This window comes from Apostichopus japonicus, chromosome 20, assembly GCF_037975245.1.
Source record: "Apostichopus japonicus isolate 1M-3 chromosome 20, ASM3797524v1, whole genome shotgun sequence".
In the NCBI taxonomy this organism is placed as follows: domain Eukaryota; kingdom Metazoa; phylum Echinodermata; class Holothuroidea; order Aspidochirotida; family Stichopodidae; genus Apostichopus; species Apostichopus japonicus.
This window is the reverse complement of record NC_092580.1, coordinates 11,312,402-11,329,891: the sequence shown is the minus strand read 5'-3', so window position 1 is coordinate 11,329,891 and position 17,490 is coordinate 11,312,402. Positions and strand designations below refer to the sequence as shown.

Genomic DNA, 17,490 nt, shown 5'->3' with positions numbered 1-17,490 from the left:
AGGCTGTTTTGGAACTTGGAACGCCGATCGCGACAACAACAGGCAACAAAGTGCTGCAGCTCTATACATATAAAGTCTGTTAATCAACGATAGGCTTATTTGACTGTGGAATGTTCTCAACTGAAATTTTATCTGTGTAAACGGGTTCTTAAGTAGATGTTGAAAAACTGACAAGATCGTATCCTAGTCTTTTTCGGCGGGTAGAGTATTGAATGAAACGGCACGCGATATGAATGACAGCCTAGATGACAGAAGAATAGGTCACCTAATTTAGCCATAATCTTGCTACGTTCATTTCAATAGTTTTTCCTGTCTAGACTCTTAAACTCGTCCAGCAAGCTTATGGATTTGAATTATGGGTGTTCTAATAAAAAAGATAACTTGGCCAAAAAAAGTGTAGGCCCGGGCCTACAGTGCTACATACTGGCTACGCCCCTGGTAGTTCTAACTTAGGATTAGATCTCTTACTGAAATATCGCTGACCTAATAAGGTGATCAAGAGTACAAGTTTTATGTAGAAAAAGGGCACATTTTTAACCTGAGGAAAAGTGGGGGCACTTGCCCCTGTGCCCCCCCCCCCGGTTCCGCCGCCCTTGAAGGTACATGTACAGAGTAGTCTTACTTTTCAACTTCTGATACTTGTAGATACAAAGATAGTCCAGAAATGTCTTTGATACAACTGTATAGCTAGTAAATGTTTAAGTTAGCCTAATAAGAGAAGGCGAGAGCTATCCGACGATTGCCATCTGATGCAAATTTCTCAAGTGTTTTCTCAACTGAAATATTATCTGCGTAAAAGGTTTCTTAACTACATGTTAAAAAACTGACAAGATCGGATCCTATAGTCTTTTCGGCGGGTAGAGTGTTGAATGAAACTATCGTGCTACATACTGGTTACGCCCTGATCATATGATATCATTATCAGCAGGTTTTGTTTCCTGTTTAAATTCTTTTACATGTTCTTTTACATAATATATCAGAAAGACAAAAATAGTGCTCTTTTACAAGTTTTCCAGTAGGATGATTCTTGTTTATTGTCCAATGTCTGGACTTTAATACATTTGACGAACTTAACTGATGGACAATATAAACTTTCATATTTTGTAATACAGCCAGATATGCAGTGGCCTAAAAACAAATATCGTTATCGCAGTGTATTAGCAGTGTAATAATTATTTATAGGAAGTGCGTATCACGTACGATTGCTAGCTTAGCTTCATAACATGCTGTTCGTGCAACAACTTAGGACGACTCATTGAACGCACGTTGTCGACGTTGTTGTGCATACAGTCCGTGACATTCCATAGAGTGCGGTTAGGTAGGCAATATGTATTTTATTACGCAGTGGCCAACTGTATGCTTGTAATTGGCCATAAGCTAAATTTAGCTAATTGCATCTGCCAAACTAAGTAAGTATCAGTAGGCGTGAATGTTACTACGATTACAATCGAGTTAACGGAGCTGACGAGTATTCAAGATCAAAAGAGCACTGACAACATACCATGCTAAAAAACGACAGTTTAAAAAAAAAATCGACACTGAAAGGGGGGTAGCGGTCGCTCCCCCTGCTCCCCCCTGGCTACGTCCCTGTTAACAACCAATTACAAACAACTAACCTTTATAGAGTGAAAACTCATTTAACCCTAGATTGTTGCTCCAGATGGTTTCTTAGGCCTTGTTCACATTTAAGAATGCAACCTGGGCGATTATTGATATTAAGTCTGCGAGGAGGATTAACTAGTTAAGAACAAGACGCATTCACATTTCAGAACGAGTAAGTTTCGTCTGTTTGCGAGTTTAATATACTGCGCAGACGTATAAAGGTCATATCAGCTGTTTACATCCCCCTGTGCTTTGCCATTTTCTTATGTTCTGTACTAGTACGTACTACTCCGTACACCACTGCACGGCTACGTACAATCATCGCACATAAACAACGCACATCGCACATAAACATCGTATTCAAACAACTCCGTACTGGCAGTACCATAACATTTTAACCCAGATTTGAATTTCTTCCAAACCCTTCAGTGGATGAGCAAACGATCTTGCTAGTCAGTGTTTTACTGCTTGATGTCGCATTTGAGGCTAATCTAACATCAAAGGCATTTAATGTTAGGTCTAAAGACCTAGTAAGGTCTACTGTATCTGTATACAGTAGGCTAGTAAGTTCAACTTCATTATAGGCCAGGCCAGACGTAATGGTTTTAGCCTTTTACTAACTTCCATAGCAACCGAACTCAAAATCATCCGTTTTGAAAAAAACCATCTAATTTCAGAGTTTGGCCTCTTCAAAAATCTGTCAGTACGGCGTACAATGAATTTAAGGCTATTACCTGTACAGTAGATTTAAGTGGACTGTCATTTAGTTTGTTTTTGTCTCACAACCGTTACTGCGTCTTTTCTGCAGTGTTGGTCAAATCGGTTCAAAGAAAATAAAATGGGTTCACGAATAGCATCGTTTGGTAGTGTTTCTGTTAAGAAGGGAAACGCTCTGACAAACACATACATGTAGGCCCTACGCGCCAAATAGCAACATGATATATCGGAAATCTCCGGTCACCATTAAGTCTCCGACCATTCACATCACATTTACTGAGAATGCAGGATAAATTCTTAAGACTGCATGCCGACTTGAAGTATGAGTAAAGGAGTGTTCACAATAAGGGAATTAATTTCCCTTGAGGACTTGAAGTACGGGTGCATTCTTAAATGTGAACAAGGCCAAGCTGCTGTTAAATGATTTTAGCCCACCATTTATGCAGTTTTTTGACAAGTGTTAACCTAACTTTTCACTAAAACTTTGATAGACTGTGGTTAGGTCATGTTAATGAAGTGTTTTTTCCAGAATAATTGACTGAATGTCCTCTTCAAATTTGTAAAAGGTTACAGGAATGTGACAGTCAGTTTCACTGCCAAAAGTGTAACCAACATAAATGATACTGTAACTAGCAGTCAGAATGGCTAATGGCTATGCAATGTTAATCATTTCTTTGTGGTATAATATTTCATATGCAATTAGCCAAAACAGTGTGAATTTAACCAAATGATTTTGAATAGATACAGTATTGTCTCCAAGTTATCATGAATGGCAGCAAAAGCAGTCACAGTTCTAGTATCATGAATGTCATTAAAATATTATCAACATATCCTTCTAATGTTTTTCATACTTTCCAAGGTAAGTTCTATGTGTTTTAGCATGAATCAAGCCTTCTGGTTTGTGTAAACGTTTAGCGTCACCTCCGAAACAAAAGAGACTGAAGGTATATACAATATGTTGTATATTAGATAATCATTTGCAATATGAGTGCCACAGTAAGAGACTTCAGCCCAATGTTTACAATTGCTTTTTAAATGCCCTTATTTGCTTTACCTGACATTTACCTATTTTTTATAACATAAAACTATTGTATTCTGTGTTCTGTATTCTTTCACTTGTTTCACTAGTTGTACAGGTAGTTGACGTACATTCTCTGCTACTTGGCAGAGATATTTTTTATTTAAATCAGTGTTTGATTAAAGATGTTATGAAAATTCATTGAGTTTAAGTGTTTAATTCTTTGTTAATTAGCAAAAAAGCCTTTACAACAACTTGTAAACATTTTTGTCACCTCCGAAACACATGTAAAATGTTAACGTCACCTCCGAAACGCGTAAGTGGGAAAATTCCAACTTTTGCAAAACTGCATGGATTTTTGTGCAACTTGGATTGGATATTAGCCCTCTGTGAGGAGACATTATTTAGGGTGTTTGACTTGGCCTTATCTTTTTATTAAATAGTTTAAAGTTAAAATTAAGAAAAACAATCCTTGATTTCCAATAAATTTTCAGTTAACATGGAAATATCTGCAATAGTAATAAAAAATTTCTGCCAAATCCTTTTCATTTTTAAGTAACATATCAAGGGCGTAGGAACCGGGGGGCTGGGGGGGCGCCAGCCCCCCCAGTGAAAAATGTGGAGGGGCGGAAGTATCATTCCGCCCCCCCCCCCCCGGTTCGCAAGCCAGAAAACCCCTTTTTCATTTTCAAATGAGAATAAAAATCTCATTTGGAGCACCAAATTGCATCTAAGGCCAGGTGAAAATACAAACTTAAGTTTACAAAATGGAGTGGGTTTTGAAGTGTGCTATATTGCACCAAATTACATCTGAGGCCACCTGGAAATGCAAAAAATTCCAAGGGGAGGGGGACACCCCCTCCCCTTAGACCCCTCCCCCAGGCTGGCCATCAGTCTTCAGCCCCCCACTCAAAAGTACCTTCCTACGCCACTGTAACATATAATGATAAGCATTTTAAAGTTTACTTAAAACAGAGTACTGTTTTAACACTGTGTAAATATGGTTGCTTAAAAATATATCTTTTTGCTTAAAGTTTCCTAGAATCATACAGTCACCGAAAAATTACACCCATAAACGTATATGTTTAAGCTCCGAAAAGTTGAAGTTACAAAACTTTGAACCCTTTAACATGTGATGTTAGTAAAAATTTCAATATATTTGGTGTTTGAAATTTTGACCCTGAGTGTACAGAAGTTACACCACTGATTGTGAAAATGACCATATCCTGTTATCAATCTGTGATGTCATAATGCTACTAGGATTCGAAACCTGTTTTACTTTTTATTTATACGTTTTTATTATTTTCACAAGAGCATGAATCATCATCCGTGTTCGAGTACCCATATAATCGTCACCACTGTCATTTGTCAACTCTTAGCCTAATGAAGTTTATTTGCATTTCACTGCCACCAATTAAATGCCGATCAGTTGATACGAACCACCAACAACAATACAGTTATCCGTACGATAGCATGCAGCACGCTATATACATTTTCTGCAGTCTCTGAAACTGATGTCCGAATCTCGCCAATATGTCAAGATAAAATTAAATGTTGGTGCATTTTGACAGCTCTAAATACAACTATAGACTCTTGACTGTATGCTGAGTCATGTAAAGAAGCTCTCCCCGAAGGAAACAGGGGAGGGGAAGTGCCAATTACAGAAGTGTAAGGTGAGAAAATTCATCAACTCTTGTCATACTGTGTGGCAGTAGTGTTAAGTTAACTGTTAGTCAAGATTCCTAGTCCTAATCTGTTTACATCTCCGTCATTGTTACTGTTACTGTGTTAGGCCCCACTCTAACATTAGGCTAATATACGTTTACACATGTCTGCCCTTGTTACTGTTTGAGTTAGGGTGACCGACACAATGTGTGATTGAGACTAAGAAAACTTCAGGACGCGGACTTAACAGTACGTTTCGAGGATTTTACGTGATAATTTAATTTCGATTACTTGAAAGGAGTCTTCGCTTTAACAAAATTTGTTCAAACACTCTGGCCAAAAGAGACCCTGGAAAACCATACATCTGTTTCTACTGTGTTTTGTATGATAAACAATAGCCAATTACTGCAATCAGGGAAATTGTACCTCAAGCAATAAGGCATTTAACACTGTTTTAGTTAGTGGAAGAGTGAGATATTTCTTCGAAAGTAGATACCTCTTTTGACTTTCATGGATTTTTCTACAAGTTGTCTTTACCTAGGTAAGTGGCATGTATGTCTCAACTTAATGTTTTGTCTAGACCTAGACTAAGAGTAATACCCTAATGGTTTGGCAGTAATAGGGACAACCAGACAGAAATTTGAACCATTCACAGATCTTTGTACATGTATGCAAACTTGTACTTGGTAACAGTGCTGACCGTGGGTAGATGACTTGATTGCTTCTTCATTTTATAATTACGTTTGACATTTGTGATTGGCTATGGATCCAGCCTCTCCAATGTGCTCACACTAGACAACTGACATCAATTTGTACCTATAGCATAAGGTGACCATATTTTCCTGACTGGAATCGGGGACATTTATTGCGTGACTGATATGGGGGAGGGGTCTAAGGGGAGGGGGCCCCCATCCCTTTGAAAAATTTTCAAGTGCCTAAGGTGCTTAGATGTAAAATGGTTATACTTAGTAGCACTATTTAAATCAATTTTCTTTCCAAAAATGTAGCTTTTTTTAGATGAAATTCACTAACTTTACGTGGTTCTTTAAGAGCTTGTGAGTTGCTCATGCTCACACTGTAAGTGTCGTGTCGCCGTAGTTGCCAATTATACGGTCGAAAGAGTGCTAGGCTAGATCGATCTAGCATATTTTTTAACAGTGTTTCCACTTTACACTGGCCCACCTGTTCCGTTCTGCGACTGCTCACTTGACTAAATTTGTTTTTACAATTATTTTACTAATAATGTGGGATATTTTCGAAATTCCTGAACATTTTGACGAATCGGGGACATTTTCGGGGACACTTGTTCATCGGGGACAGCACACTGTAATCGGGGACTGTCCCCGAAAATCGGGGCGTCTGGTCACCTTACTATAGCACATACATATGCCAACTGTCACGGCTTGACTATGAGTGTGTGCATGGCAATGTGAAAAATCAAAATCTCACCTGTGTCAATCTTAAACTGGTAAAATAAAGCTGATATAGTTGTCTGCATATATATGTCAGAACCATGAGCTTTAATTAACTTGAAAACTCAGGGCTTGCTTTTGTGGAATCGACTGCATTTGGGGATCATATCTCAGGTTACAGAGGGATTGGCACTTATGACGACATGTTAAAACACCCTGGTGACACTTGCATTCAATTCCTAGACAGTGTTAAAGACAACAACATTTGACGTTGACAATTGTTTGTATTATCAAACTGGAAACTGGAAGCAATTATCTAGCGTGATGTCTTAGATGGACACTGATCAATTGTTTTTCTGTTCATATAATAAACGCAAGTTACCAGCCTTGTTGATCCTCCAAGGGACAACTTGTAAATTACATCAAATTCAGGGCACAGCATCATGAATCTGTACCTCAAATAGGTCAATTGATATTAAATGGTTCAGACCCTCCGTCGTTTTGGAGATAATATTTTGAAATCAAATCAAAATAGTTGGAGGCCTAAGGTCCTTCCGAAAGGGGAGTTTTACTGGCCGTTGTACATTGTCAAGGTATAGGGGGGGGGGGTTGCATTGTGTCCAAAACAACTTGGTAATTAGTCACTCTCTTTGTAATATCTCTGTGTCAGTTTGTGACGTTACACATTGCTGTACATATCGGTCTTTCTCGATGATTGGCTGCAATGTTCTGGCAACCAAATTTTGCTGCCTGGACAACCAAAAAGTTAGACTTGGTTTGTCCGAGGAGACGACCCCCAAAAATTTTGCCCTGAACCTGTCAATCAAGTTTCCTTTGTACATATGAATATAATAATGTAAAGAGTAAGTCTCAACCATCACATTTCTGTTTTCATATAATAGAGGCATCATCATCATCAGCAACTGCTGTCATGTCACGGTTCCAACTCTGACACATGAACGAATCGTGCAATGTCCGTCAGAAGTCTCCCGCCGTTGGCAGTGACCAGAAGGGCCGAGGTGACCAGCGGCAGAAAGGAACCCCCGTCGGCCCGAGGGGTAGACACCGACGATGATATCGAGAAGGATTGGTGTTTCGTCTCCCTGTATGGCACGATCGAAAACGAATATGCTAATGAAGAAGACGAAGAAGAAGATCTAAGACAGGTAATTCATGTTTTACTGTCAGGTCATAGGTCATCGTGCCATGTGATATCTGGTCATGTGTCCCACTATTTCATGATTTCAAAGTTCGGTGGAAAAATGTGTCTGTGTGTCAGTGCATTTCTGTGCCAGGTCAACTGACCACAAATGTGGTGAGGTACATACTGTACCATGCTGTCTGGTAAATGCTGCTCATTGGGTTTGCCATGACAGAAGTCGACACGACTTTGAAACTTATGGGGGGAAACCAGTCATAGCTTTCAGCCAAGGTACACCTGCCCATCTATCTACGATTTTCCACGCTCTGCCGGTCGAATCGAGTCAAGTCGCATTCAGGCAGTTCAAGTGTGACAGGCTTTCATTGTATTCTTACAAAGTATTAACTGTAGGACGGTAGTGGAGAGGGTTTTGTGTATGATACTTCCTGTCATCTGTAAGTAAATTAGTAAGTAGTACTTTACCGAGTCGAAGAGTGCGGAATTAGGTGGCAGCCGTAGATATATTCATGTAGGTTACAGTAGGTGGCATCCATAGATATTACGTATTCATGTAGGTTACAGTAGGTAAGTTGTAGGTTGGAGTGCATACATATGGTGGAGACAGGTACAGCGAGTGTCATCGTTCATACGTACACAAACCGGCCGGGTTTGGGGCGTCAGCTTGATCACATTGCTACATTGTAGCCAATTGCAAAAGTGGTCGCTAAGCTGTGTAGTACAATAGGCTATGTCATGAAAAGATTGAAAAGTGTACACGTCAGAACATGTAACTATATATTGAGCAAGACTGTAATATTTGGATTATCCCTCTCATTCTTTGTGTAAGCCTTCATATTGCAAGAGTTCTTGGAATACCTTGATAGTAAAAAGTTATGAAAGTGAGTTTCAGTTTCTGATGAAATATAATGGTTGTTATTCTCGTTAGAGTGGGGGAGGTGGGTGGGAGAGAAAAACAATGACCTTTATGTAAATTGCTCAGCCTGGGCATATTCATCTGCTATCAATTCTTTGTACCTCAATTGAAAGGGGGGTGAGATCAATTTGTTTCGAACTTTTTCAAATCAGATATATTTATTTGTTCTGCCAACAAAGTTTCATTTGCGTTAGCGTTGTGCGGTAGTGCAAATTTCACACAATCCATAGTGTTGCAACATGAATCCCGGTATCATAACTACTACCAGGATTTTCCTCAAGATTCATCTATGATTCAAAGCACTTAGTTACCAGACTGTCAATGTCATACATTCAATGTAAATAGGAGATTATTATCTACATACATGAGAATAGTACAGAATTATTTATATCTTTAATCGGCTGTTGTTTTCTCCAGAAAATATACTTTTAACAAGTACAATATCCATCTTTCGTACAAAAAAATTCTTCAAATTTAAAAGAGTAGCTAAAGATAACTATAAATGACAATGTGGAACACTCCGCATTATAATAATAAACCAATCCATTCCCTTACAGCCTCAAATCTCAAGTACCGTACTGCACTGTGTGTACCAGTACCATACCCTAGGCTATAAAAATATACAGTCCCGTGCGAAGATGGATTTAAACTGGATATACTCCCTGCGGTTTTGGCTCAAATTTAGTAAATCGTTTCAATTATTATATCAAAATGAGGTGAAAAACGTGGTCAGATTTTATACATGAGAACCTTAGCGATCATCGTTTGAAGGAAGAATAAGTACCGAATATTTCAGAATAACTTTGAGGTCACGTAACATGCTGAGCCGAAGTAACGTTAGATATTTGGTCCAAATTACTTCGTAAAATGTTGATTCGTTCATTCGATAGACGTAAATTGAACAGAATGTAATTCAAACTAAGAACGCAGACACCAGAAATAACGTGTTTTCTTTTCTTTATTTCAAATAGTAACATGTTACAGTGATTATGTCCGGAATTCCTGGGAATGATACCGAAAAGCTTAACTGTAATTAAATTGAGTAAATTTCGTTTACAAAAACTTTTTCAATTAACTTTGTTGACCTTTTTTTTTTTAAATGCCTTTGACTCTATCATGATCCAATATTAATGCATCAAATACATTATAACTTGAACAAAGACATTTAATTTGAGACAAGGAAGAAACCAGATTTTACAAAAGCTTGATTTGTAATTTGGATGTATGCATGTTATTAAATAGTAAATACTAATCTGAGAAAAAAGTTCTACATGACAATTTTTAATTACAGTATGGAATCCGTAAAAGTGATTAGTTGTGTAGTGTCTAGTTTTGGTAATTAAATAGTGTCTAGTTTTTGTAATTAAATAGTGTCTAGTTTTGGTAATTAAATCCAAGAGTATTCTGTTGTTTGATTTAATCAATTGTAATATGTCACTTCAAGTATTTCTCAAAGAGAATAGCTAAAACTGACAAAAATTGATCGACTATAAACAATCAATCTTCTTGTTTTTATTTTGTTTTTTTAATAGTCATGTAGTACAGGTAACTTATATTAATTGTACTTTGAGATATGCAGGAAAATGTGAAACCATTTCCAGTGTGTCAAAAATTGATACACTCAGTTCAATGGATGAATCGTTCGTATCGCGCGTATCGTTGTACACCGATACAGTCATTTTTCTTTTTCTTTGTTTTATTTTTTTTTTCTGTTTTGGACTTCGGGAGTATGTGGCAGGTACAAAAGGAAACACTTTTAATAGGCTGGACTACCTCCCTCGGGGTCATGTGGACTTTTTTCAGTTAAATGTTTTTAACCTCTGACCTTCCTTTAGGAATTATGTTGACACCTATCGACAACTGCAACGGCAATTTTGTTTAATAGGTAGACTTGCAAAGTGAAAGTGACATATGCACCCTGACCTTCCGCCCTCCCTCCTCCCCCCACACCCCGAGTACGAGTACAAGTGTATGGTGGTGAGCACTGACTATCTATAAATCTGTCCAAGGCTATGGCGTAGTTTACTGTAGGCCTATGGGAAACTGCACTGGTAGAGAGGAGTGTTGCATCATTGGTATAAGATGGTGGGGGGGGGGAAGAAAAGGGAGATCTGCAAGGTCAACGCAAGTGACCCAGATGTTCAGCTTCTAGAGATCCAGATTGGGACGGACTGCTGGATGATTCATAAGATGCCATCTCCTTGATTTAGTAATCAAGAGGCTTATACAATCAACTCGTTTCCCTTCCCACGATGAATGGTGATTATCAGTCGTATTGTATGAACCGTGCTGCATACATGACAGACACAAAATCCACTTTGAGACAGACGTAGGTGTGTTTATTAAGAGGTACATCGGCACACTCTATTAATACAAAATATTGTTTTAGTGGTTACCAAAGTCCTGTCAGATTCTGATATATATGTATGTAATATATACACTGTCTTTATAGGAATTATGAAAGTTTATATTTTACAACAGGAAGGATCGTACGAATATAAACACCAAAGCGCAGTCACACCACAATCATATATAAATATATATACACTGTCTTTGTAGGAACTTAAAAGTTTGAATTTTACAACAGGAAGGATTTTATGAATATAAACACCAAAGCGCAGTCACATGACGATCGTAATATGCTAATTAAAAGACCTGGCAGATATCGTTTGCAGAGGAATAGCTCTTCAAAATTTATACAATTTAAGTGACTTCAATATCCACACTAAGATGGGATGCACCTACCTGAAAAAAAAACTCAGAGGTAAGGTGTACAGTATGTCTGCCACAGAATAAACATTTTGTGTTACGAACAGTAAAGTGTAGTCTACCCTATTTTGTATACAATTATTGATTTTAGGTTGAGTACACATATTTCTGTCCATGATGTAAACAATGTAATATTACATTTTTTTTAAATGGCTCAAAGTAATAACAATACACATACTTTCTTCCGTTGCCAACCACTACCCCTCCCCCCCCTTCCCCTTCACCATTCACCATCTCCCAATTATGCAAACATTATAGATGTACCCTGCTTGCAACTGCATCTAAAATGTTAAAACATAGTCATTTCAAATTACAGTACAGATATATATGCACACATATATTTATATAGCCTACAAGGTTCTGTTTCTGTTCCTTTCTTTGTTTACATTTTTCTGTGCTTGTATATATACATATCTATCAGTTTATACTTTGTGCCCTGAATGTCACATATGGATGTTTAATTAACCCTGAATAATGTTTAATCATCAAACTTCACTGCCTTTCAAGATTCTCATTTTCTGAATTGGACTTTAACCTCGACCACTAGAGCTGGCTTTTTTGTTGTTGTTGTTTTTTTCCAATTACTTCTTTACTTCATATCATCGCTACTATACAAGTTTACTAACTCATCTGAAGGTACCATGTTTATTTGATCGATACTCCCGGTATTTACACTTGCATCTAGTAGTACAGTACGTAGTACTTCAACCATTTGACATACATGCAGGGAAGTTTAGATCTTTGGTGAAGATCTCTGTGAAGTGTGGGCAGTTTCAGTGTCACCAGTCGTTGCTTCAAATACAGTAGGCCAGATGTGTGTAGTAAACAGTCTAAGAGGGGATCAAATATTATTGGCTTACAGTATTTGGTTCTTCGTCTCCATCAGGGGTTTTCCAGTTTTCCCTTGAGAGTTCATGACTCATGCAGGCCATAAATCAGGAAGTATTTACACAAACTGTACTCTACTCAGAGGCTGGGAGCAGACAGCTTTACAAAGTTCTGCGCAGTTTTCATAGAACACTACACAAAAGTCCCATTCAGTCAATGTTGCATGCACAAACAGGATACTGTAACATGGTATTCTAAAGGGCTGACTTGTCTCTTCTAGTGCTGAAAGGTTCCTAAATTTGTATATTATTATTATTATAGTGAGATACATTTTTGGGGTTTTTGCCACAGAAAGTACATTGTAGCGTACTCTACAGTTGAAAAGGATTGAATATCAATTGGCTTTGTGTACTGGAATACTGTATGCCCCAGCTGGGATGTCCTAGTTCAACTGAGTTCATGAGTTGAGCATGGAGTCATAAAATATGGTGTCAAAATAAAAAAATGTAAAAAAATTGGTGTAATCTATGAATAATCCTGGTGAGACTAATTGGCTCAAACAGCTTTTACAACATTGTCAAGAATTATTGAAACCACACAAAGTGGTAAATTGATCCTTGAGGTTTGCCTTATAAAAGGTTTTATTGTATGCACTGTAAGCCAGATAGGTACAATACTGTACAATTATTCTGAAGGCCTCAATACCGGTATCTGTCAGTGCTGACAGGTTTTTCTAAGAACTTGCATTATTTATAAAAGGGGTGCCTGAAGATTTATAAATAATTTTAAATAGAATTAAAGATCATTAGTGTATTTGGCAAGAGACACAACGGGCCTATTTTGTAAAAAGCAAAGAATCATTTAGATATATGCCATAACTGCCACAGTAAAAGATTTACACATGTTTGCGTATAAGTACATTTGACATTTTATTGAGGGTGCTTATACTGTACATGTCCAAAATGATGGCTGCATCAGTTTTAATTTTTGAAGTCATTTTCACTAGCATTCGGTCCCCCCCCCCTCTGGACTCTGTATCAGGTTAATTCCACATCAATGCTTCCTCGATATCCTCAGAACATATCAACACAGAACATATATTGGCTGTTGTAATTTTGCAGCAATGTCAGATATATGTAGCCTACTGTACTGTGCAACTTATTAAGTACTCACTGTTACGTATTCATACTATATGTGCTTTATGTACATTATGTGCCTTGAATTGCAAACACCAGATAGTTCATGCTTGGTTTGGTTCTGTCAATAAGTGACTAGCAGTCCCGTAAATTTCATCTCTTGTCCTTTGTCATTTTGTCTTTTGTCATTAATCTTGATAATCAGAAGTTAAATTATCATCAAAGAATTTTTTACAATGTAAAATAAATGCATACCTTCTAAAACCATTGGCATGCACTATTCCCTGCGTGATCTTTCGTTATACGAGCTGTTCTTTTATTCATAAATTCGAAGGCCATATAACTCTTGAGGTTAGAAATGAAGAGAACATGATTTATGAAACTATGAAATATGAAATTGAAATATGAACATGAAATATGAAATTTATGCAGTCTAAGAGTTAATAGTTAAGTCAATTTCATCGGCTTAAATTAACATGAGAGTGACTTTTACTTGACAGAATATCAATAAGTTGCACATGTCCATTTATCTATGTGTCAATATATCAGCAATATGTCGGTATATTAGCTCTGTGAATATCTATGGTGTAACAATGAGGTGTAACAGAAGTGTTAGACACCACCATCGATCCCAGAAAATACACACACAGCTTGCTACCGTCGGTAATTAGAAAGTAGTGTACAGTCAGTACATACAGCTGAGGTCAATACCCACAGCACAGTGTACAAACGATACAGCGATGGATATCTCAGGTCCAGGCTGAGTGACCGTCCAGCTAAAGATAACAAGGTATCACGTTTCATTACTGTCTGCATTTTGTAGCGACACAAACAAAACATCACTTGCAAGCAACAGAAAGTTGACTTTTTAAAGATGGCGGCACGCTGTTTGGGGCGAGTCTTCAATGCCTTTAACAGGTTACCACACACTCATAGATCTCAGAAGTGGTATTTCTTGCCCTCATTTGATTTAACCCGTCTCCACTTTATAATGTGCTTTCTGGGCCTACATATCGGGATACTTTTAAAAGATTTTTTTGTATAAGTATGGTGCGGCCTCCATCTCACCCTGCTCTGGGACGACTCCCACATTTGCTTCGCTCCTCGCTTACCTGTCTCCTCACAACCTTAGCACCTTGTTCTACTGTGTCTATAAAGTTTTATATTTTATATTTAATATTTATTTATATTTATATTTAAGAATTTATATTTAAGAAAGGATATTTAAGAATCCAGAATAAGTGTGCGATTAATCAGAATTGGCATAAATAATGTCTTTTTCCCTCTTCTTATTTGAAGGTAACACACAATGTGGCTAACTGCATCAGCAAGGAGTTACTCTACAATCAGGAAGACGAACTACAGACAGAAACGGTCGATGAAATATTCAGAAATTTTGAGGTAGGTGAAGGAGAGCGATGCAATTGCGATGCAAAGGCGATGCAACAAACTATTACCCATTACACAAAACCTACAGTGGCCTTACTGTTCCCCTACTGGTGTTTTGCCCCCTCCCTCTAGCCACCAAGGGTCCCTAAAGCAGTGGCTCCCTCTTATAGCCATAGCCAAGGCCTCCCAGTTTGAGAAGTCTAGCATACAGTTTATATACTTAAGTAAGATTTAATTTTGTAATGTTGTGTGCATGTTGTACACAGTATTTTGTTGTTGTTTGCATGTAGTACACAGTAATTTATTGTTGTTTGCATGTTGTACACAGTAATTAATTGTTGTTTGCATGTTGTACACAGTAATTTATTGTCATTGTATGCCACTTGCCCCTTACAGCTGAACGGTATGTAAAGGGCACAGGCCTGTCACGACAGGATTGCAGGATCAGTACTGATCAGGAAAATAGTTTAGTACTGTTAACATTTCTTGAGGAGCATTTTCCTATGGCTCTCTATATCTAATCTATAAAACAATATTGTTCCTGTACACATACAAAACAAAAGTGCTATATGTACACTTGTGTGGAATATATTTGATGCACTTGTATGGCAAGTTGTTGCACTTACTTGTATGGCAATTTGAGGCTCTTAATTGTATGCGAATTTGAGGCACTTAATTGTATTTCAATTTGAGGCTCTTAATTGTATGGCAATTTGAGGCACATTTTGCTCAGCATATTTGAGATGCGATACTGGATAAAATCATTCCCTGCTGATCACAAAGTCTAAAACAGATCTACAGTCAGTTTACGCCAACCTTCCCTGCGGTGCTTTGATTTCCTTTTCAAAGTCAAAGATCAGTCTCTGGTTCATTTTTCACCTGCTCTAGCCGAACCCCTTGTGGTCTATGTTAACTACCAATTTCCTACCATATAAAAGTGTCTGCTAATTTGCTACATGTTTCATCATATATATATATATATATATCTGTATATATAAAGGTGCTTCACAGAGAAGTACCGTAGACCTACAAGCATATTAGGGTCAATGCCGCAGTATAGTATGCATAGGCTGATACCTGCTGTAGTAAAGTGTCTGTGTTTATATAACAACTCAATCTGGTGACTCTTGGAAAAAATTCAAAAGAGAAAAAAGAAAAACAATTTGAGCCAGTACTGTAGCAATTTGAGCCAGTCATTTAGAAATCTCATTCTGACAATTAGGTGTTTAACTTACCAAACAGACCGGAATCTAACTCTCTGATAAGACGACTCATGTTATTGAGTTATTACTGTGAAGTCTGTTAGATCTATGTAAAGCTCATCAGCTCATCACCACTTCATATTACAGTGCAGTATTTTACTTCATACCTCGCTCACTTGTCTTTACTCTACATCTGCACTCTGATCTATACATACAGTAGCCTACCGAAAAGGGTTGGTAGCATGTTTAGCGCTGTGCTCCCCCTGATCCCAGTTTCAGGGTCAATGCTGTTACTGTATCAGGCTATAATACAGTGTACAGTAGGGTACAGTACTGTAGATAAACCGTAGATTGGGAGTGCTGACGTATGTATGTTGAAATAAGGCAGACCTATACTCCTACTGTATCATCATTCATCATGAACATATATCCACACAACTCAAGTTATGGAGTGTCTTTCTGAAAAGAGCCTGAAGTGCTGTACTGTACTATGATCTGGCAAGAAAACTTGATCTAAGTTTCAAGAAAAATACTTGCCTATCACTGTGATGTAGCCGCTTTATTGTTTAAAGTTGCAATGAAGCGATTAATGAAACTTAATGTTGGTCCTTAAAATAATGAAAGCTTAGGAGATTTTATTTGCTAATCATAATCATATTTCACTCAATCAGAGATATTATAAGTGTAATCTGCTAAAAGAAACGGTACAGGTAGGTATAATTGGTTTCCTTTTTTTCATTATTTGGAAATCATCCTCGTCGATCAGTTAATAAATAGAATGACGTCAATTACAACCTGAGTTAATTAATAGAATAACAGTAATTAGAACCTCAGCCAGATTAGGACAGTTGACCATCATGGGGTATAGTAATTTAGATAAACAGTATTGTAAATATGCTATATGTTAAAATGGTATACTGTTGTACATTGTATGCTCTGTTTTTCTGTACTGTAGGTCTATATTAAGGGTTATCTTTTGTTTTGAAAGTCAACAGAATTGCTAAGCATTTTAGCCCCTCCCCACCCTGTTTTTTCTTTTTTTTACAATTTGAAATATGGCAAAAACTTACAGGAAGATAAAGTCCCTGTTCAAGTATTTGGGAGGGGGGGGGGGGTAGAGATGCGGTGGAGATACAGTAAGCAATGCTGCAGAACTCAGCCAGGTATGTACAGTACTTTAATGAAGACACAGACCCATGCAACACATCATTATTGGTCTATGTGATAGAGAAAACTGTAACTAGTGTCATGAATAAATTACCCAAACAGCCAATAAAAGCGGAGAAAACAGTCTTGTTCTGATTCACAAAGATCTCTGCATTTTAAACCAAAGATGGGACCGTTGGATTTGTGTCTCCTTTTAAGATCAAGGAAAGAAAATAAGTGACAAAGTACAAAGTACACCTCCTAGCAGGTTGAGGTGAGCCTGATCTATACTGGTTTTGTCTTTTTTCGCATGGACGTTGACATCACGATTTATCACGTACATGTCAGGACATCATATGAAAAGTTCAATTCCAGGGCAATAGTTTATCCTGGAATTGAAGCCCTGAAGGGTTTCTCTTTAAATGTAGCACTAATCTTATAATTAGTAAGTCTGTCACGACTATTTGGATAAGTTTGTCCGTAAGACACACGATGTGTCATCTCAGCTGTCGTGTCACACTCTAGGTGTGC

The 17,490-nt window shown here is 37.6% G+C and overlaps 1 protein-coding gene across 4 annotated transcripts in view; it reads left to right on the top strand.

Annotated features, from left to right (window-relative positions):
* The window catches only part of LOC139961449 (uncharacterized), an 86,399-nt gene that overhangs the window by 38,893 nt on the left and 30,016 nt on the right, over positions 1 to 17,490 (top strand). The window contains exons 1-3 of one of the 4 annotated variants that reach the window (XM_071960629.1): positions 827 to 1,318; positions 7,317 to 7,580; positions 14,522 to 14,623. In XM_071960629.1, coding sequence (XP_071816730.1) covers positions 7,386 to 7,580; positions 14,522 to 14,623 — 297 coding nt within the window. In that variant the 5' untranslated portion in view covers positions 827 to 1,318; positions 7,317 to 7,385. Of the gene's footprint in view, positions 1 to 826; positions 1,319 to 4,660; positions 5,011 to 5,068; positions 5,544 to 7,316; positions 7,581 to 14,521; positions 14,624 to 17,490 lie in introns of those variants that run through there. The other 3 variants (XM_071960626.1, XM_071960628.1, XM_071960627.1) reach the window with 3 other exon arrangements.